This window comes from Chiloscyllium plagiosum, chromosome 19 (assembly GCF_004010195.1).
Source record: "Chiloscyllium plagiosum isolate BGI_BamShark_2017 chromosome 19, ASM401019v2, whole genome shotgun sequence".
Lineage (NCBI taxonomy): Eukaryota > Metazoa > Chordata > Chondrichthyes > Orectolobiformes > Hemiscylliidae > Chiloscyllium > Chiloscyllium plagiosum.
Window position 1 is genome coordinate 18,792,766 of NC_057728.1, and position 26,976 is coordinate 18,819,741.

At 40.7% G+C, this 26,976-nt stretch overlaps 1 protein-coding gene across 5 annotated transcripts in view; it reads right to left on the minus strand.

Annotated features, from left to right (window-relative positions):
• Positions 1–26,602, minus strand: part of kiaa0930 (KIAA0930 ortholog) — a 101,160-nt gene extending 74,558 nt beyond the window's left edge. For 2 of the 5 annotated variants that reach the window (XM_043709231.1, XM_043709229.1), the window contains exon 1: positions 25,785–26,600. In XM_043709231.1, the coding sequence (XP_043565166.1) occupies positions 25,785–25,917 (133 nt within the window). In that variant the 5' untranslated portion in view covers positions 25,918–26,600. Of the gene's footprint in view, positions 1–24,801; positions 24,932–25,784 lie in introns of those variants that run through there. The other 3 variants (XM_043709232.1, XM_043709230.1, XM_043709233.1) reach the window with 3 other exon arrangements.
• Positions 26,603–26,976: the final 374 nt, after the last annotated feature.

Consider the following 26,976-nt stretch of genomic DNA (forward strand, 5'->3'; position numbering starts at 1 on the left):
ATTTCTCTGTAAACCATTTGTATTCCACACAACTTGCCCTTCCAATTTTTGGTTACAATACATTCACTTCCTTCCTCCACGTCATTAATATATTGTAAACCGTTCCAGTTCCAACACTGATCACTGTGGGAACACCACTGATCACTAACCTGACAAAGAACATCTTTATCAGCCAATATATTACCTCCAATATCATGGGCTCTTATCTTTTGACTTATCCTTCTGTGAGGTACCTTGTCAAACGACTTCTGGAAGTCCACACACAGCACATCTCATCCATGCTAAGCAGATATCCTAACCTAATCTAGTCCCATTTGCCAGCACTCACCCATATTCATCTAAACACTTCCTATTCATATACCCATCTAGATGCCTCTTAAATGCTCTAATTGTACCAGCTTCCTCCACTTCCTATGGGAGCTCATTCCATATACGCACCACCCTGTGAGAAAAAGCTGCCTCTTAGGTTCCTTTTATATATCTTTCCCCTCTCACCTTAAACCTATGCCCTCTAGTTCTGGACTACCCCATTTGAGGGAAAAGAATGTCTATTTATCCTACCCACGACCCTCATGATTTTATAAACCTCTATAAGGTCACCCCTCAGCCTCCGACGCTCCAGGGAAAACAGCCCCAGCCTGTTCAGCCTCTCCCTATAGTTCAAATTCTCCCAACTCTGGCAACATCCTTGTAAATCTTTGCTGAACCCTTTCGAGTTTTAAACCAAACTCACACTTCAGATTTTTTTAAAGATTTTTTTAGATCACTTAGTGTGGAAACAGGCCCTTCGGCCCAACAAGTCCACACCGCCCCACCGAAGCGCAACCCACCCATACCCCTACATTTACCCCTTACCTAACACTACGGGCAATTTTTAGCATGGCCAATTCACCTGACCTGCACATCTTTGGACTGTGGGAGGAAACCGGAGCACCCAGAGGAAACCCACGCAGACACGGGGAGAACGTGCAAACTCCACACAGTCAGTCGCCTGAGGCGGGAATTGAACCCAGGTCTCTGGCGTTGTGAGGCAGCAGTGCTAACCACTGTGCCACCCACTTCATCTGCAACTTGCCTTCTCCTTCCATCAGCCTACGTCCACTTGAAGTCTGAACTGTAATGAATTTGGTCACAATACTTCCAGTATTGTGCCATCTTATATTTTAAAAGTTGTGTCTGCAACATTCCACTTCGAGATACTTTTTCAACAGATAATGCGTAGCACTGACCACTATCTCACCTTTCTCTAATCCAAAAAAGACTTTTCACCACTATCATTTCCCATCCTTCAGCCAATTGTGGGGCAATGCTTCCACTGGCTCTTTCAACACCATGGCATCAGCTTTACTGACCAACCTCCATTTGAAATGGGTGTACACCACAATCATTACTCTACCCTCAGCAAACTTTCTTAGATCACTAAAAAGGCAATCACTCTAGTTAAACATTATTAGCCTTACAAATATGTGCTGTCTCTTTAATTCATTAATTAATAAAAGTGACTGTTTATTTTTTAAAAGCTTTTCCATCAAAGAGATTAAAAATTACCTTCTATGCACCTTTAAGAAAAGCAAATGTAGCATTTGCAATTCTCCAGTGCTCCTCTACCTCTCCTGATCCCATGCAGCATCAGAAGAATATGACCAATACCTTTGTAATTTCCAACTTCATTGCAACAACTTCAGATGCGTCCCACTGGCTTGTCTACGCTCAAGTACAGCCAGCTTTTCCAGCATCCTCTCAATACAATTTAGTTTGAAGTATGTGGACTCCCACCCCTTTTGCAGTAAGATTTTCTTTAGTGAAGGCAGATGCATTCAGTTTGTACCTGGGTCATCTCCTGTCTCAATTTTTGCCCCTTATTGGCCCCACCAACTCTCTTTCTACCAGTGTAGTACATATGCCTAGAGAAAACAATTTGATTCTTTTTATGCCTGTTAGTATATTTCCATATTTTGCCCATCTTACTTCACTTCTTACTTCTGCTCTGAACTTTCTATTTTTAGTCTTGTTCTCACTTGTACTATTAGCCAAGCATCTGTCATGTATGCCTTTTTTAAGTTTCATCTACTTAAATCTTGACCTTATAATACCATAGCCATTGCTCTCAAAAAAATTCCACAACTAACTTGTTCGCCTTTGCTCATGTTCCTAAATGAGGCACAAATATCTCCTTCCTCAAAGTGGCAATTCCCTCAAATGCACTTCCAAACTTGGCCCCTCTTCTGTCCACTGTAGTATTCCATCCTGGACCATATAAGGTAATAAATGAATTTTCTATTACCACTACTTTATGCTTTTCTATAACTTACTACAAATTTATTCCTCTGTATCCTTCCTATTAGCTGCTAACCTATAGAATATACTTAACAGTATAATGGCACCCCTTCGTTATTTCTTAACACTAACAAAAACAATTTGTCTTGGTCCTCTCAAGAACAGCTAATTAGGTGAACATTGACAATACCTTTGTACACACTGATGCTTTTGAAAGATATACATGGTAAAAACAAATACAAACCTTGACAAGATTCGTGGCTCAGTGGTCTTTGATCTGAAGAGATACTTAAAAAAAGGGCATGCTCCTTTAAATTTGGGTACTGCAATGGTTTAAACTAGAAGTCAGAACCAATTGAAAAAAAAAAGGAAGTTTGAGATTGTTGGAATTAAAGAGTGTTCAAATTTGACAACTATCAAATTGAAGTGTGGAAAAGGCTCTCCTGACAGCCAATGAGCATCAAACGCACTTGAGGGGTGGGGCAGTGGCATAGACAAAGACAATTTATTTCACATGAAAACAAAGTGCTGGAGAAACTCAGCAGGTCTGGCAGCATCTGTGGAGAGAAAGCAGAGTTAACATTTCAGGTCTAGTGAGCCTTCTTCAGAACAGGAAGACCTGCTAAATTTCTCCACCCAATTCTGTTTTTGAAAGAATGTATATGTTAAGAAATAGAGGGATATGGTTATACTGTCAAGTGTATTCTAAAAAGACTACCAACTTAGTAGTAAAGATACAAAGGATTGGAGGACTGGCCTAGTGGCAATATTTGTAAATTTTTTTTTTTAAACAAAAAGAGACCTAAGGGGCAAGTTTTTCATGCAGAGGGTGGAGCGTGTATGGATAGATCTGCCAGAGGAAGTGGAGGAGGCTAGTACAATTATAGCATTTAAGATGACATCTGGATGGGATGTGAATAAGGAGGGTTTGGAGGGATATGGGCCAAGTGCTAGCAAATGGGACTGGATTAATTTAGGATATCTGGTCAGCATGGATGGGTTGGACCAAAGGGTCTGCTTCTGTGCTGTACTTCTAAGATTCTGACTGAATAGGAACTCAGTGCTCTGAGCTGATGTTCTGGAACATGATTCTCCATGGCAGATGGTGATATTTTAATTCAATTCTTTTAAAGATTGGAATTAAAAGAAAGATTTTTTTAATAACTATTGATCGTTGTTAAAAAACACATCTGATTTACCCCTTGAGAAAGGAAATCTGCCACCCTTAGCTGATCTGAACTACATGTGACTTCAGACTTGCAACTGGCTCTTGCGGACCTCTGGGCAATTATGGATTGGCAATACATATAGGCCTAGCTAGCAAAGCCCACACTGCATGAATGAATAAACCCTTTTTACGTATGTACAAAGTAAAGAAGGGGGCTCTTGTGGTGTCCCTACTGAAGCTCTGAGCCAGGAGGCCCAGGTTCAAGTGCCAGTGACTCTGAAAGCTTGCAGTTTCAAATAAATCTGTTGGACTATAACCCAGTGTTGTGTGACTTTTGACTTTATACCATCTCTGAATAGGTTGTTTCAACAATGTAACCCACTGAAGGATAGCCACAGAAAAACAGCAAAATACACAAATTGTCAATCAGACAAGGTAAGAGGACACCCAGAAAGACATTTGCCCAAAGGGAAAAAAGTCAGGAGACATGAAATGAACAAAGATTAATATAATAGAAAAGTAGTCAGCTTCATTAACATTATTTGAACCCAAGTCAGAGATATTTGTTCTAAAAACAGAAATATTTGTCATATGTCAAACTGAAGACAGATTCTAAAATCCTGAATCTTGTAATTGCATCACATTAAACTGAGCCCAACTAAAGCTGTGTAACTATAATGCTAAAATGAGTTGCATGCTATTATACTGATCCTATTCAATGGTGTGTTATTGCAATGCCAAACCACACTGATGAACATTATTTGAACAACATTTATCACTACTTACACAGAGACAGCAAACAAAATGGTTGGTGATAATGATTCAAATCCTATTCGCATTCAAAACGAGTGAACAACACTCTCCTCAGGGGTGTCAGTTAGCTCAGTGGGATGGACAGCTGACTTGCAAGGCAGTGATGTCATTAGCACGGATTCAATTCCCACACAGGCTGAAGTTATTATGAAGGCTCCCCCTGCCTTTTCAACCTCATTCCTGCCCCTCCCCCCCACCACAAAGGGGCACATTGACCCTCAGATTAAACCATCACCAGTCATGTTTCTGCAAGGACAGAAGAGACTGACAGTCCTCTGGTGACTTAACCTTTCGATTTACAATGTTACAAATTGCTAGAATTATTGTTGGATTAATTCAATTTTGAACAATTTCTGTAGAACAGCTCAGCTAAATTAGATGTACAATATATAAACCATAGAGACACACATTAATTCCAAAATATTTTTCCTACAAAACATCAATGCATTCTAGCTTTCCAAATATGGACCTGGTAGCTTCTCTGCTTGCCCACATAAGATAATGAACTCTTCCCCTATCCCTTTACACAAAAGCAATTGACATTGCATCCCCTTCAAAGTTCAATCTTGAATCATAAATGAACAGTAACTGCAGTATGTTAATTTAAGAACTGCAGGATAAAAGGAAATACTTTTGGATTAAATCAAGTAAAGCAGGCCAGTGCTGGAAATAAGCAGACATTCTCTCATTTTAAACCAGCATCAAGTGAAGCACGGGTCAAGTACAAACTAAAATTTGCTGAATACCACTTCCCTGGTAATTGGAATTTCCTCTTGAATTCCTCCCTCCCTCTTCCAGATTTACAGCTCTTTCTGAAATGTTACTTGTATCTTTTAATGAAAAAAATCCATTCAATTCATCTAACATCTCCTTATTTTTCCATTAGTACTGTCCCAGCTTCTCATTGTATAGGACCCATGGTCACACTTCATTCATTATTTTCTTTTATAATGATTGTACTTACTGTATTTATATTTCTAGCTAGCTTTCTCTCATTCTCAATTTTCCCTCCCCAGTACTCATTTAGCCACTCCTTGCTGTTTCTTTTCACATAATCTGTCAAGTCTTCTGACCTGCCACCCAACCTTGTAGAGGTTTATAAAATCACGAGGGGCATGGATAGGGTAAATAGACAAGGTCTTTTCCCTGAGGTGGAGTCCAGAACTACAGGGCATAGGTTTCAAGTGAGGGGAAGATACAAGGGACAACTTTTCACAGAGGGTAGTGTGTATGGAATGAGCTGCCAGAGGAAGTGGGCGAGGCTGGTACAATTGCAACATTTAAAAAAAAGGCATCTGGCTGGGTATATGAATAGGAAGGGTTTGGAGGGATGTGGGCCAAGTGTTGGCAAATGGGACTAGGTTAGGTTAGTATATCTGGTCGGCATGGATGAGTTGGAAGGAAGGGCCTGCTTCTGTGCTACACTTCTTTATGACTTTACGTTTGCACAATTATTTTCTTTAGTCTTATCTGTTGTACTCTTTAAAAATTTATCCTTTCAATGGAGGATATCCTGTCATGGTTTTGTAGTGATTGCAATGAGGTCAGCCAGGTTGACAGGTTAACAACTCCAATCAGGTAGTCCTGGCTGACAGATAAACAGGAGCATCAGGGGTTCTGTCCACTCGAGGAGTTGGCTCCAAGCTAGCTGGGTCAGTGTTGTGTACTGTGCACATGTAAATAAGGGGTGCCTTGATGATGGGATACTGGCCTTCATGGAGTTATTTCAGGTTATTTTCAGACTGATACTCTATCTCACCTGACCCTTCCTCTGATTTACCAGATTTGATCCCTTGGTCCCAGTATTACACCCAATAGAACAATTCCTATTTTCCTTCGTGTTAGTGCCAGTGCCTCATGAAGCAGAGCCCACTCTACTGCATAATCATTTCTTTAATCAGGATTGTCAAAATCAGCTCAGATCAATGCCCAGGTAACAGTTCAGAGATTTACACCTTTGGTGCTCAGTTTCTGCATTCTGTTCCTGGCTCTCTCACTGCACAAAATCTCTTTCCTCCTCCTGCCTTAGTTATATGGACCACAGACTGGATCCTTCCCTTCCCAATGAGAGTTCTTCTCGCTGGCGACAGCCTTCTGGATTGCACGGTTTACTGAAAACAGCAGAGTCAATCCCTTCACTATACTATCCCCTACGATCACTTCCTCAACTTGAGGGGCTTCTTTCCCCATGGGGTCATGATCACCCATGCTGTCCCTCACCCAAACCAATTTTTAAATGCCAGGTTGTGAGAAGTGTCACACTTCAAATGTAAAAAGTGCTATTAAAAAAAGTACTCATTCTGGTGTAAACTAGTTCAAAGATACTGTGATAAAACACTTTCAGGCTGGTTAAAAACCAGCAAACATGTGCCACAGTTAAGAATTCCCAAATTCTCACATGATAATAGAATCAAACACCTCCAGGTCAGTCCTCCTGTATAGGACAATACAATCTGTTTCAATAACCACTTGGCTTTGACAACAGGGAATTCATTCCAAAAGGAGCCACAGTCAAATTAAAAGCAATTATTTTGCCAAGCACATGCTGTCATCAAATCACAAATAATAAAAATCACATTACAGCATCCTCCAGTTAAATGAAATAAATCTGATATCTTTGCATCTGACAAATGCAGATTGAATCATGGGGAGGGGGGGGGGGGGGGGAAAAGAGAGAAGAGCAATCTATTTACCTTCCAGAGAAGGTAAATTGATGAAGACCATGTGTTCAAATAAACTAACATTTAAAACTGGTTGGAGGAAAACTTCAGAAGTATCAGAATTATTGTAGTCAATTAAAATATCAGCAACTTAATGAAGTAGCTTGACTCAATGACAGAATTCTGTATTTGTCCCACTCCTTTGAAAACTACAACCTTCTGCCATAACCCTTTATTCACTCTCTAGCAAATGCCATCATGAAAACTAAGGGTGGGGGTGTTATTTTATCCCAGATAAATTGGCTAAAAATTCCAATTATTTGCATCAGAACTACTGTTCACAGGTTAAAGCAAGCCTTTAAAAAATTTCCTTTATAAAACAATCATTGTCTAAAGTGCTGTTCAAGGACGAGACAGTAATAAAAGTTAAAGCTTTTAATCAAAAGTTTCAGAAACCCACAGTATCAGTAAGTATAGTAAAGGGGTCACCTATGTAATCTGGAACATTTAAAAAGTTACCTTCAAAAACAAAAAAGGGCATGACAGGCAAGTACATGAAAGCCCCGTGATGGCTCACCTTAAATCAAAGCAAACGCTGGTTTCCACATTTAAAATCCTGTTAAGTAAAATGATACTTAATGATCCAGTACTGACAATGGGCCAAATGGCCTCAGCCTGTGCTGTAACAATTGCGATTTCAGTCTGAATTGCTGCAATCACCACGATGATGTTATTGTCAATTTTTTTTAAAGCATACATTATATCTAGCTTCAAACTGCTGTGAATATAAAACTGCTCCATTTTAGAATTGGGGAACTAAAACATCACATTATTGTACATCTTAAATCATCCAATTATGCCATTTTGCTTAAATTTCAGCAGAATTCAAACTCGCAGAATTCACTTCATTTGATAAATAGTGCCTGTTCTTTTATGCTCAAGGCATTCCTTGTATTTGACTAATCAGAGACAGAGAGCCTGTTAAGCAAGACATCTTTAGTTCCCTTTTTTTGCTATTACCACTATTTCCAGCCTGCATTGAACACTAAAAGCAATGTCAGCCATTCCAGAACAGCTCACGGCCACAGCTCTTTAATACATTTAATTTCTACTATTTAACTGGTACATTATAAAAGGAAAAAGGCAGACTGGGGTCTTCTTTTCAAGTCATGTTGCAAAGAACTATGCTTGTGCACCTTCTCTGGGTCGTCCCATAGCAGCACAGCTAAAGCTTGAAAATAAATTGACTATTTGCCCTCTCAGTAAAAGGGAATACTACGTGCATAAATTACACAATGTAGCATGCAGCAAGCTAGCGAGAAACCAAAAATACAGAAATTGAACAAACAAGTTAAAGAAATCAATTCTGTGTGACAGAAATTGACTGATGAGCTTTGCGAAACAGAGCTACACTCAAGTTTACACAGAGCTACAGCAGTCCCATTGTTTCATTAACGAAGACAACAAGCAGCACTGCACTTCCAAAAAGGAATGGTGTCCTGGCTCAAGGAGGGATGATTACACTGTTTTTACATCAGATATGGTTATTAGAAGTTTCCCAAAACCTCAAGTGGGCAGCACGGTGGCTCAGTGGTTAGCACTGCTGCCTCACAGCACCAGGGTCCCAGGTTCAATTCAGCCTTGGGCAACTGTCTGTGTGGACCTTGCACGTTCTCCCAATATTTGGGTGGAGCATGGATTTCCTCCCACAGTCCAAAGATATGCGGGTCAAGTTAATTGGCCATTCTAAATTGCCCTAGTGTTAGGTGCATTAGTCAGAGGGAAATGGGTCTGGGTGGGTTACTCTTCGGAGGGTCGGTGTGGACTGGTTGGGCCAAAGGGCCTGTTTCCACACTGTAGGGAATCTAATCTAAATCAAAAACCACAGTTCATATTAGGATCCACCTCAATGCAGAATCTTGCTTTCCCCCTGATGAACCATGCATCAGTGCATTTTTCAGGCAGCAACATACTTTAATGTCTAAATATTTTGACATTTGCAAAGATTTAAATAAAACTGAATTAAGAGGCCGGTTATGTACATCACATAGATCCGAAAAAAAAAAATCTTGAAAAACCTGACCTTCAATCACTTTGTTGTCGCAAGCTACAAGCACATAGAACCTCGAACAAAAATGGTGAAATGTCCGAACTAAGTGTCAAAATTTGAGGCCAAGCTACAGTAGGGTGTTAAGACAAGATAAAAGGAATATTCTTTCAAGGAATGTGTTTTTTAAAAAAAAAGACATGAAGGGGTATAGGGAGGAAATGCTGGATCCAAGGGCCTTACTGCTACAGGCAAGCACCTTAGAAATAGGGTAATTAAAATCAAGGATGCAGAAGAGAAGGGGCATCATTCCCTGAAGGTTATAAGATTGGAGGGGATCATGGACATGGAGGCTAGAGACCATGGTAGGATTTGGAAAGGAGGATGAAATTTTCACATAAACTTTCAAGTACAATCAATGCAGATCATTTAGCAGAGGGCCGATGGGGTCAAATGAGACCTGGTGCAAGTCAGGATAGGGCAGGACTTTGGAGTGAATGGAAGTTGAAAAACGGGATACAACCGAGGGCAGAGATGGAACAGTCAAGTCCAGAAGTAGCAGAGACATGGGCAAAGGTTTTAGAAGCAGATGAGCTGAGGGAGTGTCAAGTCTTGTGATGCTGTGGATGAGGAAGTGAGCAGTCTAAATTCTGTTGTGGGGATGTGGTTGAAAAGGTCATTTCAGAGTCAGCAGATTTGGTTCAGCCTCAGTTTTCCTGGAAAAGGCTGGAGATGGGGCTGGGAACTGCATTTACAGAGGGAACCTAAGATAAAGACAATGACTGCAGCCATTCTGATATTTAGAACCATAGATCAAGATGGCTAGGACACAAGGAGACCATTTGACCCATCAGGCCGATGCTGGCTCCAACTGTAATTTAGCTAGTCTCATTCCCCTTCTGAATGTAACTCTGTCATCATCTTTCCCTTTCTCAACTCTTGCCCATTCCCACTTAACATCCTCAGCTGCTCCCCTCTAGGAGAAGAAAGCTTTGCTAATTCTGGACAGTGGACAAACTGACTGAATGGAGAGACATGGAGGGCTAGAGAGAGAGTGCACGCTGGTGGGTAGGCAAATCTGGATGTTGGCAGCATACACATGGATTCTGACTCATGTGATTGGAACACTTCAACCAGTTTTACTCCAATATATATGATATGAAAGTTATAAGTATATTCACTATGATTACCTAAATACAACCCCTACCAGATTAGTCTCTCCCTTTCTCCCATGAAATTAGATTTTCACCTGGGATACAGTTCCACAAATTAGTTGGCTTTTGATATCTGTCCCAAATGATCAATTTGAGTCAAGAAATCTGGGTTTTGCAGCCTTAAAATGTTTGTCACTATGACCACACTTGGTTACATTCAGAATAGCAAGGAAGTCTATCTGATATTCTGCCCCTAACTTAAGGGTACACCTAATTGTAAGACTTTGTACAGAGGTCAATTGATTGAACCTGGAACCTTCCTGATTTACAAGACCCATGATGAATAAACTCTCAGACGTCAGGGAAAGCCAAAACATGTTCTAATTACAGAAACATTCACTCCTCGTCATGATCATTGAGATACCCAATGTGTGCACTGACAAAATAAATGGTCCAAGTCGTCTTTACAAAGTAAAGAAACTCTGCCTAGGAACAGGGTAGACTGGAGACATTGTCCATTTGCGTTCTGTAACTTTGATAAATGTTTCAGAGTTTGAAGAGGCAATGCTTAGTTTACAATCCTGAATTAAACCAAAAAGGGAAGGGAGAGCAGATGGAAAATGATGCTAAATATTGCCCATTCCCCCACCAGAGTTACTAAAATGTGTTATTTTATGAAACTATTGAACAGCAGCCCTGTCTGCAAACATGAAGATTCAACACATCCAGTATTGCAGGGAGAAGAGTAATACATAGTTCCAGCCAAGGTAGCAGGAGTCACTGTTGGAAGTTCGCAGAAGTTCCCTTCGGCATCTAATGATGGCCACTTCAGAGCTCACACACAATATTTAAAAAAACTCATTCCAGATCAAAACCTGCTCCAGTATTTTCCACTTTAAGAAAGGGATATGACAGTGTCAAACATCAAACTGACCAGTTATCAATAAGAAATTAAACTGAAAATTTATATAAAATATTTGGAGACCAGCAAAAGAATGATAACCTCACTCTCCAATTATCTGAAAAACAGCCAATTTTGGGGTCTCGATATTTGTTTTAGAGAAAATAGAATCCAGCAGTTTTACACTACTCAACAATTAAAGAAAACAAACTGCATTTCTTTAGTGCCTTTTACAATTGTAGGCTATCCCAAAATACTTTCCAGCCAATTAAGAACTTGTGAAATGTGCTCACTGTTGCCATATGGTAAACACAGCAACCAGCCAATTTGTGTAAAGCAATCTCCCACAGCAATGTGATAATGACCACATCTGTAGTCAGTTTTGTGATGCTGATGGATACATACTGGACAGGAAGGTGGGGTAAACTCCCCCTTTGTGATGCATCACTGCCTCAAAGATGACAAGATTTCCATGTCCACTTCAGATGGTAGATAGGGCATCAGTCTAAACTGTCAATCATTCAAAATAAAACACAGCTTCACCAGCAGCGCAGCACTCACTCAGTACCAGGCTGACTGTCAGCCTGGGTGTGTATGCTTAGGTCACTGCAGTGGGCCTCAAAATATATACCTCTCACTGAGCCATGGGTGACAACAGTTTGAAGTAACTATGGTGTGTTCCACATGACAGCCCAACATTTTCCAACTGTATCAAAATGATAAATATCAGTCTACCATTTTAAAACAGTTCTAAGTTTTATTCAATTAGCCTTTTCCTTCAGTTAACAAATATTAAATTTCCTTAACAAAATAAGAACGTCAAAATTTAGGGACAATAACTAGTTTATTGCTGTCCCTCACAGAAACCCACCATTCCTATGAGACTCATGTCCTTTTTGTGACCAATATTGTTTGAAACTATCATGCAGATCACATTATAGCGTCGGTGACGATCACATTTTTCACATTTAAGGGGAAGTAGTTGAGTTCTAAACAACAAAGCAAGGATTTAATATAACAAGGGGCAAGCACAATCCCTTTGTGATATAGTAGCTCATTTGCATGATTTTCATTTGCATGCTAGGAGAGCAATGGATCTCATTACTAGGTGTACACAGCCTGCGAAATCAGAGCATAGGGAGAAGATTACCCCTCTGCATTAGGCCAAACAAACAATATCCTTTTAAAAATGGATTTACAACTGTTGTTATGGAGGAAACATTCAAATTCTTTCCAGGTAAAAGATGACAAAAGGCCTTTAAATATCCTGCATTTTTTCTCCATGAATGGTCACATGCTACAATGAGACTTTTCTTAAAAACAAAGTGTTCTTCAATATGTTCAATAATCTTACAAATTCTGCATATTACTTCATTCGCTATGTCAGACATTCTCATGCTGAGTTGCAGAACACTACATAAATACAGTTATGTCGTAAGACTATGCTTCATCAATTCCAACGCTATCTGACATCAGGATGAACTGTACATTAGTTTGCTGAATGTCCCATCCTTCCCACAAGTTCAAGGAAAGGTTCCAGTGGATTGGAGGACAGTATTGTCTAAATAACTCACTTTATTCATATCATAGTCTCCCTGGTAATACACAGAACAGAAGGTCCCATCAGTTTATGCTGAGTATGTTGTCTAAGAATAGCATCTTTATTTTTGTGTCTTTAAAAACTGTGGACTGCAAGATTTTTTTTTTGAAAAAAAAATCAGATTTGCCAGAATGGCTACATATTTTCACAACCAGGAATTTGATACAGATTGTAAATTCGGCTTTTTGTTGCAATGGGTTCCTGCAAATATGCAGATGGTCAGGAGCTGAGGAATTATGGGCGGCACGGTGGCACAGTGGTTAGCACTGCTGCCTCACAGCGCCAGAGACCCGGGTTCAATTCCCGCCTCAGGCGACTGACTGTGTGGAGTTTGCACGTTCTCCCCGTGTCTGCGTGGGTTTCCTCCGGGTGCTCCGGTTTCCTCCCACAGTCCAAAGATGTGCAGGTCAGGTGAATTGGCCGGAGTGTTAGATAAGGGGTAAATGTAGGGGTATGGGTGGGTTGCGCTTCGGCGGGGCGGTGTGGACTTGTTGGGCCGAAGGGCCTGTTTCCACACTGTAATCTAATCTAATCTAATCTAATATCATTTACAAGTGGAAGTTGATTGGTTCTCAGCTAAATGAGCAGATTGGAACTGGAAACAAGTTAGAGGTAGATGAACATACAAAGACAAGATGCTGACTGTTCTTTGCAGTGAAAATTTAAAATGTTAAAGTTATTTTCTTTCAACAGTTGTGCTGAACTGTGAAGATTTAATCAATTCAATCAATGATATTTTACAAGTGAATGAGTCGCTGTGTACAAATTTTCTTACAAACCAGTGTAAGTTTCCAGAAAAAGACAAGTGAACACCCAGGGCCTGGTTTGTCTGAGAGTTAGGTAAACTGGGGTCGTGTATGCATTTTAAAATTGTTAACATCTGGTACAACTCAGAATAGCAGGCCTTGATTTAAGATGTTCTACCTCTGTGTCACTGATGGTTGAGAGGAGCCCATCAGATCAATGCAGACTGCAGTGATATATGGTTGTTTGGGGAAAAACCATTGTGTCGTGGAAAGAACATAGGCAATAAAACTTTTAGGGGAGAAATCAAGAAGAAAACTACCAGCAGCTTGATGACTGTAGCTGACTGGGGTGTGTTTGGGAAAGAAAAAAAAATTAACTAGTGTCCCTGCACTTGAGTCCACAAAGAAATACAAATGACAAAGAAAACGAGAAGCAGGCTCAGCTATAACATCAGTCCAAGGTCCACTTAACTGCTAGTATTAATTGATTAAGAACGCATTAGAGAGTCAATGAGACAGAGATGCTATACAAGTATGAAACAATCCTAATACTGAATTTCCATAAAGAAAAAGAGTCAAATCAAGAGGTATTTTTAAGTACTGCCTGGTTATTAGACAGTGTGAATACTGTAAGTAGTGAAAAATGTGTAAACTGTAGTTGACTGAATACTGAATCTGGTTTCAATGACCACCATGACTGCATTACTTGCATTTAAACAATTGACTGAACACCGTATGATCTGCAATCAGAAAAACAGACCTCACCTGAAGCCAAAATTCCTTTGAAGACTAGAATCATACTCAGCTAAAAACAACCACGCATATTGATCGCCAATGTACTGTGAGATCGATAATGGGAGATTAGTGATAGGCAGTTGGAAAGGTCAGTGCCTAATTACAGATAACAATTTGTTCTTTAGCTGTAAACATTCAACACTATTTTCCTGCACTGCGTTTATAAATAAACATTTCCTTTGGGTTTGTGGAAGAATTTCCTACAATAATTGACTTTTTCCTGTCAGGTTATATCTTTCTATGAAGAAAAATTAGCTTTTTTTGCCTAGCCCCAAAATATCCTTCATGATAAAGTCTAGTCAGATGAAACAGGCTCAGTTATCGCATGGTGTTATATTTCAATTCCACTAGATGCTGATGCTCACACCTTCTATTTAGAAATCTCACTGTGTCTTGGAAGCTATTGTTAACTGTTATTGTCATCAGGTTGTGAAAGATATGCCTAGAACTATGGCCCTCCTGGCAATTCCACATTCAGAGGCACTTCAAAACAACACAATGGAACAAATTCTTGTCTCAAAAGATGTGAACTTCAGCCACACTTCTCCTGCACAGTCCAGCAATATATTGTTCTGAAGATTAATCATACTGGACTCAAAATCATTAACCCCATTTCTTTCTCTCTGCACACAGAGGTTGCAAGGCCAGAGTTTCTCCAGCTTGTTGCTTTTATTCCAGCAAAGCACTGTATGAAACAAAAATCTGCATTATTGAAATATTGTTTGATCAGGATATCCAACAGTGAACATGCCAGCATCCTTTGTTTTAACACTTCCACCAGCACATACCCAAAAGTGGTCCCAATACACAGATGGCTCTACCTATTACTTACTTGTGCAAACACCTCAACTGCACGATTTTATAAACACTAATACTCTCAAAAAAAAACCTCAAAAGAGCCTAAAATTTGCATGAGCTGACACTTCCATTAGCAGGCGCAGAATGTGTTTTTAATTTCTCAGGAGCTAAGCTCCAAAGCAGACTTCATTGCATCAACTTCAGCCTTCCTAGTGATACTCTGTCACCAAGTAGTTTGTCTACCTTCTAACTAATTACCTTATACAGTGTTGCAGACATGGGAAAGACAGAGTGAACGCCTCTAATCTCCTCACCTTCTGCCCATAACCAAAGAGGTTTCATTTGAAAAAAAGCTGGGTGTTTCCCAAACCTGTTTGTGAGGTCAATTTTAAAGTGACTTGCAGCAAACTCCCTCAGGTTTAGGCCAAAATGTTATTTATCCACATATTCAAACCTGGAATAGTCATTGCTAATTCACACAAGTGAGGTTATAGCAAAGGAGGCAATCTGACACTTATAGGTGTACTATTAGAATGTTAATATTTTGAAATAAAAAGTGCAATTATCAATTCAAATGAATATCAGAGTACAGTAAGAGAGGATTTCCTGCATCCAGAAGCTCGGATTCAGGTGAAACCACAGAGCAGAAGACAAGAGTTGTAGAATTCCTCCAGAGTTGAAGTTGGTACGGTACTTATCGGTCGGATATCTGCTTTTCAGACAGATACAAGAATCTTCCAAAAGGAGCAGCAATAAATACAAACAACTAATCACTACAGAAGAGTGCTAGGGTCAAAGGTGAATATCTCCCCTGGACCTGGATGGAATGTATCCTGGGATATTAAAGATTTGGAGGTGCAGGTGTTGGACTGGGGTGTACAAAGTTAAAGAAGTCACAACACCAAGTTTAGTCCAACAGGTTTATTTGGAAGCACTAGCTTTCAGAGCGCTGCTCCTTCAGCAGGTGGTTGCACAATCACCTAAATGAAGGAACAGCACTCCAAACGCTAGTACTTCCAAATAAACCTGATGGACTACAACCGGATGTTGAGAGGTATTTAACCTAGGATATTAAAAGGAGGTATATTATATATATATATCTCCTAGGATACTAAAGATTGTAGCTACAGAAGTAATAGATGCACTCATAGGAATCTTCCAATAATCCTTAGATTCTGGAAAAGTCCCAGAAGATTTGAAAACTGCCATTGTTACACTTCTATTCAAGTTTAATTGGCAATAGTCAAGGCAAAGGGACATTGGCCTTTACTTGAAAGGCCAACATTGTATAAGAAATAGGGAAGTCTTGCTAAAACTATACAAGGCATTGATGAGATCATAGCTGGAATGCTGTAAACAGTTTCAGTTCTCTTATTTAAAAGGAACATACAGTAGCATTGGACATAGTCCAACCGATCCTGGATATGGAGGTTTCGTTTCAAGGACAGGTTGAACCAGTTGGCCCTGCACTCATTAGATTTGGAAGAATGAGAGGCGACCTTATTGGAATATATAAGATTCATTGTGGTGGTGGTTAGGTGGTGTTGTGCATGACATTTTGGATGCAGAAAGATAGTTTTCCTTTGGTGGGAGCATCTACGCTCAGAGGATAATTGCAGAGCAAGCAGTTGCCCAATTAGCACAGACAGAAGAATTCCTTCTCTCAAAGGGTGGGTTGATAATTTATTCAAGGCTGAGAGAGATTTCTGATCATTAAGGGAATCATGGATGATGGGGAAAAGTCAGGAAAGTGGAGTTGAGGATTATCAAATCAACCATGATCCCACACAGTCCTTAAAGAGGGTTATACCTGAAACATTGACTTCTTTACCTCCTGACACTGCCTAGCTTGCTGTGTTCTTCCAACTCCTACTTGTCTACGTTACTGAATCATTGAGCAGACTCAATGGGTTGAATGGCCTATTTTTGGTCCTATTTCTTAGTCATCTAGAAACAGGTTTCAGTGGCTTAAACCCTCAGTCAGGTTCACTGTTAGCCTGAAATCCTGCTTTTTATTGCTGGTATGACGAACTCAAAAGTTCAGAAATGTTGCCAAAACTCTTCAGAAAGGCTGTATTGCTGACATGGCCACATGCACACTATGCTTTAAGTCGCAGGTGTGTGAATTTTGAGGTGATGCGGCAGGGGCAAGATTGGGTGTCGGAGTGAGATTGGGATGGGGATAGAGAGAGATTGCAACGTCGTGGGGGTGGGTGGGTGGGGGGGGGGGGGGGTGCACATGCACAGTAATGCATTTGTGCATGACATCACAGCACAAAGTTTTGACATCAGTGCTCGGAACACAATGTGTTTCCGAATGAGCACGCATGCGTAGTTCTTGGTGTCTGCTAATACTGCCCTTCAAAGATTAAAGGGGCGATTCAATTGTGTGGCTCACGAAATTGGTGTGTAATTCTGGGAAAGAAACACACTTGTTAACCCAAGTTGAAAGTCCATTTAAATCTTTAAGAAACAGATGGAGACTTTTAGCACCTCTGCAGGCATAATGAGTTTTGATAAGTCTCTGCTGTTATCGGGCAGGGCTCAGACAAAGGAAGTCAGTGTTGTCTTTGTTCAGCATTCATCCAATGGTGAACTCTCCAGCTTTATCCTTCTGTAGTTTTAATGTTGGAATGCTCCAGAACTTTCAGTCAACTTGTAAACCCTGTGAGCTGTAGCAGCCATTTCAAAATCCAAAGTTAATTCAAAATAAGATAATCTTAAAACAAGTTTTAAAATTCATATGTCACCCAGACATGACCTTTGTCTCAGTGAGTGCATCAACAATTTATAACAGCCTGAAATTTGCAGTCAGCAGTATTCACCACTGCCCTGGAGAAAAGCTCAAAAGGTCTAGTGATCTCTGTGCTGTGGATTTTTCCCTTAACACTGGTGTCAAACAGGATAAATGACCAATTGCATTAAAAAGTATTCTCTCAAAACAATGCACTGCATTTTTCAAATTTAATTAAGATTTCACAGAATGCAAAATAAATAACTGAGACATGCACAATTTTGGGTTAGAAACTGAAATACAAAAGCCTTAAAAAGTAAAAGTGATAATATTATGATGGAGACAGTTAACATTCCACAAGTGGCACTGTGGTGGCACAATGGTTAGCACTGCTGCCTCACAGCGCCGGAGACCCGGGTTCAATTCCCACCTCAGGCGACTGACTGTGTGGAGTTTGCACGTTCTCCCAGTGTCTGCGTGGGTTTCCTCTGGGTGCTCCGGTTTCCTCCCACAGTCCAAAGATGTGCAGGTCAGGTGAATTGGTCATGCTAAATTGCCCGTAGTGTTAGGTAAGGGGTAAATGTAGGGGTATGGGTGGGTTGCGCTTCGGCGGGGCGGTGTGGACTTGTTGGGCCGAAGGGCCTGTTTCCACACTGTAATGTAATGTAATCTAATCTAATCAGTATAAAATTGTTGAGGGGTGGTGAAGTTGTTCAGGATGTAATTATGAATTTAGTATAGAATTTAAAAACCAGTCACACTGTATTCAATCAAATGTTACTTCCCCAAAAACATTTGTAGATAGATAAATAGTTTAAAAAGGAAACATTTTTGGCAATTCAGTGAGTTCAATTTCATTGCAGTTTGGGGCTACTTTAACATCATACACTTGGGAAAGTGTACAATCATCACTGTAACTTTGAATTTCAAATCAATGCATGCAGACCTCAAAATGTGCTGTCAGTTTCAGAGTAGTGATAACAAACATTGTGACAGGAGCAATGGCAAAACTGTTAAAGTCTGGACCATAAGTCTGGCTCGTCTTGGATAATTCCAGATGTTTGGTTGCAGCAAAGGTGTCTATAATTGGCAAGCAATTCAGAGCATTCAGCGTAGACAAGAGATTTTGTGCATTCATGTTGACATCATTATTTCAGGGAAACAACATCATAAAATTTTCAAAGTAAATACTATATATAATAATGTTTATGCATACATTGGTGTGTGCGCAGTTCTGGCTGCCACACCATAGGAAGGAGGTGGAGGCTTTACAAAGGGTGCAAATGAGGTTTACTAAGATGTGGTCTGTATTGAACTGTATTAACTATGAAGGAAAGATTGGACAAACGAATTGTTTTTGCTGAAGCATCAGAGGGGTGACTTTATAGAAGTACAGTATGTAAAATTAAGAAAGAAATGGACAGGGTGGATAGTCAGAGCCTTTTTTCCCCCCCAGGGTGAAAATGTCAAATACTAGGGGGGCAGTTTAAAGATGTGCAAGGCAAGTTTTCTTCTTACACAGAGGGCAGCAGGTACCTGGAATGCACTGCCAGGGGAGGTAATATGAGCAGATACAATAGTAATGTTTAAGAGGCATCCTGACAGATACATGAAGGCAGGGAAGAGGGGGATACGGACTACAAATGGGATTAGTTTGGATAGCATCATGGTTGGCGCAGACATGTGGGCAGATGGGTCTATTCCTCCCTGAATAGCACGGAAACAGGTCACTTAGTCCATACTGATATTTGTACTCTATAAAAGGCACATCCCCCTTTGTTAAACACATCAATAAATTTATTACTTTTCCTCTTGCCTGACAACTTCTTCAATGCATTCATGCTATTCACCTCAATTACTTACCATGAAACAGATTTACATATTCTAATATTTCTCTAGGTAAAGGAAGGTTCTTCTAAATGTCCAATGCATTTATGAATGACAGTTGTATTTATGACCCTTAATTCTGGTCTCAGCTTCAAGGATCTACTCTATCAATATAGGAACAAATTGCAGATGCTGGAGTAGATGAAAGCAACAAATACTGGAGATCAGTCAGACAGCATCCATACAGAGAGAGAAAACTAACGATGTGTCTCGACAACTCTTCAGAGCTTTGATGAAGATCTCCAATTGTGATCTCCAGCATTTGTTTCTCTCATCTACTCTATCAAACTATCTTAAAGACCTCTACAAGATCATCCTTTTTGTAGAGAAAGTGCCCCAGCCTATTCAAGCTTTCCTAAAACTCACTGAAGCAATCTATAGGCTAACCTCCCTAAGATTACCTAACTTGAACCGGAGAGCATCCAAAATTCTGGTGTTACGTTCTTACTTGCATCAAGTTTGGTTGAGGAGATGAAGCTGTCATTTCACTAGGAGCCAATTTTAAAGCATCATCTTTCCATTTAAATTTGACAATACAATGTCCATTCCCTGCCTCTAAATGCCTTCAACCCTCTCATACTTGCACTTTAACTGTGACCTCAAAGATCCTTGCTTTTAAAATTGTTTCATCATCCAATGACTCTGACGATCAAAGTTCTGTAATTCCCTCTAAACCTCTCCATCTTTCTTCCCTCCTAACATTCACCTCAAAGCTTTTGGTCATCTGCTTGAGCATTTCTCTTTATCAGTATCACATTGTGTTTTCATCCGGTGTAATTCTGTGACTTTCCTTGTTCTGCTTCCCTGTGATATTCAGGATGGAGCATGGAATCATAAGCTGACGGAGGGCAGATCAGCTGGAATTACCAAGTTCCCCTGCTTTGTTTAACCTTCTGCTATATGACTTTATAGGATCTGGTGTCAACGTTGAGTGCTCTTAGGGCCACTCCCTCCCATACGGCAGAACCTACTCAGGGATGGCGATTGAGGAGGTTGGGACATTAGCTAAAATGTATATTCTGAAAGTATGACTCTCTCAGGTGTTACACGACTAGCCTGTGAGAACATTTCCCCTATTCTGGGGCAAGTTCCTCAACACTGGTGAAGCCAACTTTTCTGGGTTGCGTGGACTGTGTCATGCCCGGGTCAATGCTCGGTGATCTAACAGTTATATAAAACTGCTATGCGAAAACTAAGTGGTTTACCATGCTATTTCAGAGGGTAGAGAAGCATCAACCACATTGCTGCACATGTATAGGCCAAACAGGGAAAAGTCAACAAATCTTCATCTTAAAAAAAAAAGTGATTATTGAACTAGCTGGATTTTTATAATAACTTAGCAGTTACATGGTCGATATTACTCCTACAAAATTTTTATTTGCTTAATTGAAATTCAATAGCTGCTTTGGTAGGACTTAAACCCACCTCAAAGATCATGCCTTTGGATTAGTTGGCAAAATAACACAAGGAGCAAAAGTAGGCCATTCAGCCCATCGAAGCTGCTCTGCCATTCAATGAAATCACACTGATCTGATAATCCTCATTTCCTGCCTTTTACTCAGAAAAGTTAATTCCCTTATTGATTGAACATTGATATTACAGATTTGAACATAATTCATGATCTAGCCTCAATAGCAAATTCACTACCATCAGAAGAAATTCCTCATCTGTCTTAACCAGGCAACACCTTATTTGCAGATAATGTCCTCTGGCCCAACAGGGAGAAAAAACACCTCAAAATCCACCCTGTCAAGCCCCTTAAGAATCCTACATGTTTCAATAAGGTCATCTCATTCTGAGAAACTCCAGTTATTCTACTGCATCTCTACAAAAACCATAACACATTAATAATAATTTCGAGACACTTCTATTAAATATGCAAATTATCTGCTTTAATGAAAAGAGGCTCATGCGTTAATGGAATCATTTGGTCCAGGCATATCATTTACCAACATCTAACTTCCCGTTACAGCAGTTTGAAAATAAAAACGGATATGGGAAGGTCAAAATAAAATTGATCAACATTTTCGGTTTTTGCTAATTAGCGTGCTTTGGAAAGACTCATGTTTGACCTAATTCAGTGCCAGTGGAACTCCAGTCCAATCGCTCAATGATTAGTTGTAGCACTGAGCAGGAATTACACTCATTTATTCAAAGTACCAGAGGACAAGCATGTAAACACCACTTGCTGCTTTCCTGAAGTTCCATTGTTACAGAGAATCGCCAGATGACCAACTAATTTACATTATAATCAAGTACAGCCTAAGTATATCCCATTTCTAAACATCTTAAATTGGAGGCTATAAATACTCCTTAATGTCATATAAATAAATGACGGACAATAATATCCCTCCCTAATGGTTTAATGGCAAGCGCATGTATATGACAGAGGGTTGTTTTTCAGACTGGAAGCCTGTGACCAGTGGAGTGCCACAAGGATCGGTGCTGGGTCCTCTACTTTTCATCATTTATATAAATGATTTGGATGAGAGCATAAGAGATATAGTTAGTAAGTTTGCAGATAACAGCAAAATTGGAGGTACAGTGGACAGCAAAGAAGGCTACTTCAGATTACAACAAGATCTTGATCAGATGGGCCAATGGGCTGAGAAGTGGCAGATGGAGTTTAATTCAGATAAATGCAAGCTGCTTCAATTTGGGAAAGCAAATCTTGGCAGGACTTATACACTTAATGGTAAGGTCCTAGGGAGTGTTGCTGAACAAAGACCTTAGAGTGCAGGTTCAAAGCCCCTTGAAAGTAGAGTCACAGGTAGATAGGATAGTCAAGGCAGCGTTTGGTAGGCTTTCCTTTATTGGTCAGAATATTGAATGCAGGAGTTGGGAGGTCATGTTGTGGCTGTACAGGATGCCACTCTGAAAAATTACTTGCAATTCTGGTTTCCTTCCTATCGGAGGGGTGTCGTGAAACTTGAAAGTTTTCAGTAAAGATATACAAGCATGTTGCCAGGGTTGGAGAATTTGAGCTATAGGAGAGAGGTTGAATAGGTAGGGCCTGTTTCCCTAGAGCATTGGAGGCTGAGGGGTGACCTTATAGAGGTTTATAAAATCACGAGGGGCATAGGTAGGGTAAATAAGCAAAGTCTTTTCCCTGGGGTGGAGGAGTCCAGAACCAGGGGGCATAGGTTTAGGGTGAGAGGGGAAAGATATAAAAAAAGGACCTAAAGGGCAACCTTTTCAGGCAGAGGGTGGTACATGTATGGAATGAGCTGCCAGAGGATGTGGTGGAGGCTGGTACAATTGCAACATTTAAGAGGCATTTGGATGGCTATATGAATAGGAAGTGTTTGGAGGGATATGGACCAGGTGCTGGCAGGTGGGACTAGATTGGGCTGGGATATCTGGTCAGCATGGACGGGATTGACTGAAGGGTCTGTTTCCATGTTGTACATCTCTATGACTAGGATTCTCTTTAAAAATATTTGATGAGATCTTTTAGAATGGATGATCTGATCCAAACGTTAGCCATCTTATTGATCACTGTACCCACAACACTGAAAATAACACCTTTTCAAAATAAAAAGAGTTTGAAACAACATTTGATTTATTTAGTCACAGAATGTGGGCATCTACAAGGCTCTGTGGTTCAGCAAGCAGCACCCTGGCATGTAAACCAAATGCTGCAGGCTTGAATCTCACTCCAGGATCGATAGCATATCGGAGAACTCAGCCGTAGGTGCAGACCAATCAGCTGGTACCTGTACAGACCCACAGCACTGATAAGTTGGCTGGGTTACTGGCAGAAAGGCCATCTGGCTGTTAAAAATCACCCACCTAATCAAAGAATGGTGTTTGGCATGAATGGATATGACAGGAGGATAGTCACCAGCAATATAGCAGTGTCGTGGAACATGGGAGAGAGAATAAGGTAAAAACAAGGACTGTAGATGCTGGAAACCAGATTCTAGATTAGAGTGGTGCTGAAAAAGCACAGCAGTTCAGACAGCATCCAAAGAGCAGGAAAATCGACATTTCGGGCAAAAGCCCTTCATCAGGAATAGAGGCAGATTGCCTGCAGGGTGGAGAGATAAGTGAGGGCTTTTGCCCGAAACACCGATTTTCCTGCTCCTTGGATGCTGCCTGAACTGCTGTGCTTTTCCAGCACCACTCTAATCCAGAGAGAATATAAGAACTGATAGAAATGCTTCAAATTAGTGGCTTTCCTTCATTTCCTTTCCCCCCCCCCAAAAAAAAGGATAGTAACAGCTTGTTAGGCCAAATGAAGGGCTACTTAAACTCAATTTGAAACTGGAGTCACAAATAGCTCAAGGTGGGAATGATGCCAGTGATGGACTGAAGTGGACAAAGTCAAAGTCACATGACACCAGGTTACAGTCTAACAGGTTTATTGAGCTCACTTCATCTGATGAAGGAGCAATGCTCCAAAAGCTTGTGATTTTAAGTAAACCTACTGGACTATAACCTGGTGTCACGTGACTCGAGGGAATGACAGGTACAATTTCCTAAAACATAAGTGAACCTGTATTATTTTAAAAAGCACAACCCCACAGCACCACAACTATTTTACATATAGCAGTTTTTGATGCAGTTCCAAATCTAGCATGCAATAACTGACTACAGTTCAATAAATATTTGCCACTAGAATTGGAGTTGCGGCAGTCATAGTGAAAATAAAAATTTGAAAAATAGGAAATAATTTGGTATTTTGAACAGTTTAATCCTCACTGGAGTAAAAGGTACCATAAACTAGCTAGTTATGCGCTGGGCTATTATCAGTTATACAACAATAAAGAATGCAGACATTTTATCAGGGGACAGGTGCATCTATGCTGCTGGAAAACCTTTCGCAGCTGAGACAATCTGCAACAAGTGCTAGTGTAAATCTGCCCTCCGTTAACTTTTCCAGTCCAATTTGACTTCTTCGGCTCTCATGTTTCTGATGCTGCCAGCCCTGAGTTTGCTCCAGCACTCTTGTGTTTGTATTGCAGTGTGAAGCTGCCCTGATGAGATCAGCGCAGATGGAGGTCCAGGGTGGCTCCACTGACAATTACATCATCCCTTTCTGTCAGAATGGGCAACAATGCGCGCTGTCCCTTGCCGACCTGCATTCTGGAGGTTGTAGTCCGCTCACCCGTGCAACCCGCGGTGAACCTGGCTCCCAGAAACTACAGTCCCCAGGATGCGCCGCGCACCCGCGCATGCTCACTGCCCACCTGCGGCTTCCTTTGAAATTGCAGCTTACCTCATCCAGAGCTTCACACACCGGGTAATTGAATCAATCACGGGAAAAAAAGGGAGAGGTTTCTGGTTCATTTCTTCCATTTTTTTTTCGAAATAGAAACTAAAATCCAATTGACAAGTCCGGCAAATATAAGCCTGACATATCTTCATGGTAAAGAAAAACCACAATAACCATTTAAAATGTTGTGCTCAACTCCCGGACAAGTCCCACAGTAATGACAGGAGCTCAGTAAAACATCAGTGTAAGCCAGCTCTGCTGAATGTGCAAAGGCGATACAATGATTTCGAACCTATCCATCCAACTGAATGTTCAGATTTGGCTGTCATTGTTCACTAGTTAGTGTCCAATGGTCAGATGGCTGAGGAGTTGCCGTCTCCACACCCACCATTATTCATGTAAAACCCAGTACACCTTTAGCGCATCATGTGAATACAATCAAATAATGGAGGCAATTTTTGCAACTTAAAATTGTGAATGCAACATTCAAGAGCAACGACCGGAAAACCCAGGGCTGGCGGTAACATTAACAAAACATCCAGTTAATAACAAGTCATCTGTAAACTGCCAGCACTCGTTCGCCCTGCCGTAGCTATTGAATAGTTTAGACTACCCAATGGGTTTAAACGGGCTCTTTACATTCTTCCCCAATTAACGCTTGCAGTTTGATATTTAGAAACCAGGCGTTTGTGAAACTGGATTCCGAAATCCTATCACCCCCCCCAAAAGTGATCTGTCAAAACCGAAGGGCGTCACTTCACTGAAGATCAACTTGAACAAGACTAACTCTGGAAAGTCAGTAGTCTCCTGGCGGTCCGAGAAGTGGAATTGTTCGCTAGGATTGACCCAGAAGAGTGTAGTGTTTTAAAGTGTCACATTAGAAGAATCGCCTTAACAGACACTGGTAGTCCAGCAGGAGAGCCTTGAGCTGGCTTGTAGCGATACCAGTGTATGCAAGAGGGAGGAACAAGTCCCTTTGCACTTACCCAGGCCACTCATCTCCTGCTTGAGGCTCGCTCTGATCCGCTCTTCCTCTATCGCCGTCAGCATCGTGTGGAGAGAGCCATCCTCGCCATCCTCTCCTTCGTCTCCAGTTCGGCTCTGTTGAATGGATGCCATCCCTGACCCTCTAACACTCTTCTCATTGCAGGTATCTCTTCCTCCTGCCCACTTTAATTCCCTGACCCCCTGCCCACCCTGAGCCCAGCTCTTCACTCACAACTGAAGCAATAGCACCGCTACCCTCACCCCACCATTACCGGGCTTCTGTTGGGTTGAGACATTCAAAGTAAAGCGAACAGACTCAGTGCCTGTAACAGCCATACACACACTCACTTCCGTCTCAGAGAGATCAGCTGAGACCTGAAAGGTGGGAACAATATCTTCACTTCCTGCCCTCCGCAGCCAATTGAAATGAACAGACAGCCAGACTACAGCAGACAACGATCTTGAGTTGTGCTCTTAAATGTACAACCTTTTTTAAAAAAAAGGTTAAGGAAATCCTGTGTTACCCACCCCCCAAAAAATAGAAGTGGCCCCGTTACAGAGAAGCAGAGGCAATTTTTGACATTATATCTGCAAAACAAACACTGACCAAATTTAGCAACATGTATCCACTATACAATACTATCTTGTCACTACTCCTGTCCCCACGGCACACATCGGTCACAAACATGTATGACATGTTTGCTAAATTCTCGTGTCCCATCAGATCTGTTCCATATTCCTGATCAAAACATGTATGCGGCTTCTCTCTCCACGCTTACTGAATCTCCCAGAATTTTCACTTTGTTTTTGCATGCATGAACTGAACTTGCCCACCAACCTAATTCTACTTGTCTTGACCAATAGATTGAGACCAGAACAATTGATACATAATAAATTATTCTAATTAAGTGGTAATGTTCAACAACAATTTAATTATTACTGTCGTTGTAGTAGGAAATTGCTCAGTGCCCACCTTATCATTGCTTTACATGAACCAAAGGCTTCAACAGTGATATACAAGTGAGTAAAAGCGAAAGATAGTCATGTGTGTAGAGATGCATGAAAGTCCACAAGATTCCTTCACATTTAGGTACACAATGACTAAACGTCACAGAACATGCTTGTGTATACTGCTCCCAATCAAAGTTAAAAATCACACAACCCCAGGTTATAGTCCAACAGGTTTAATTG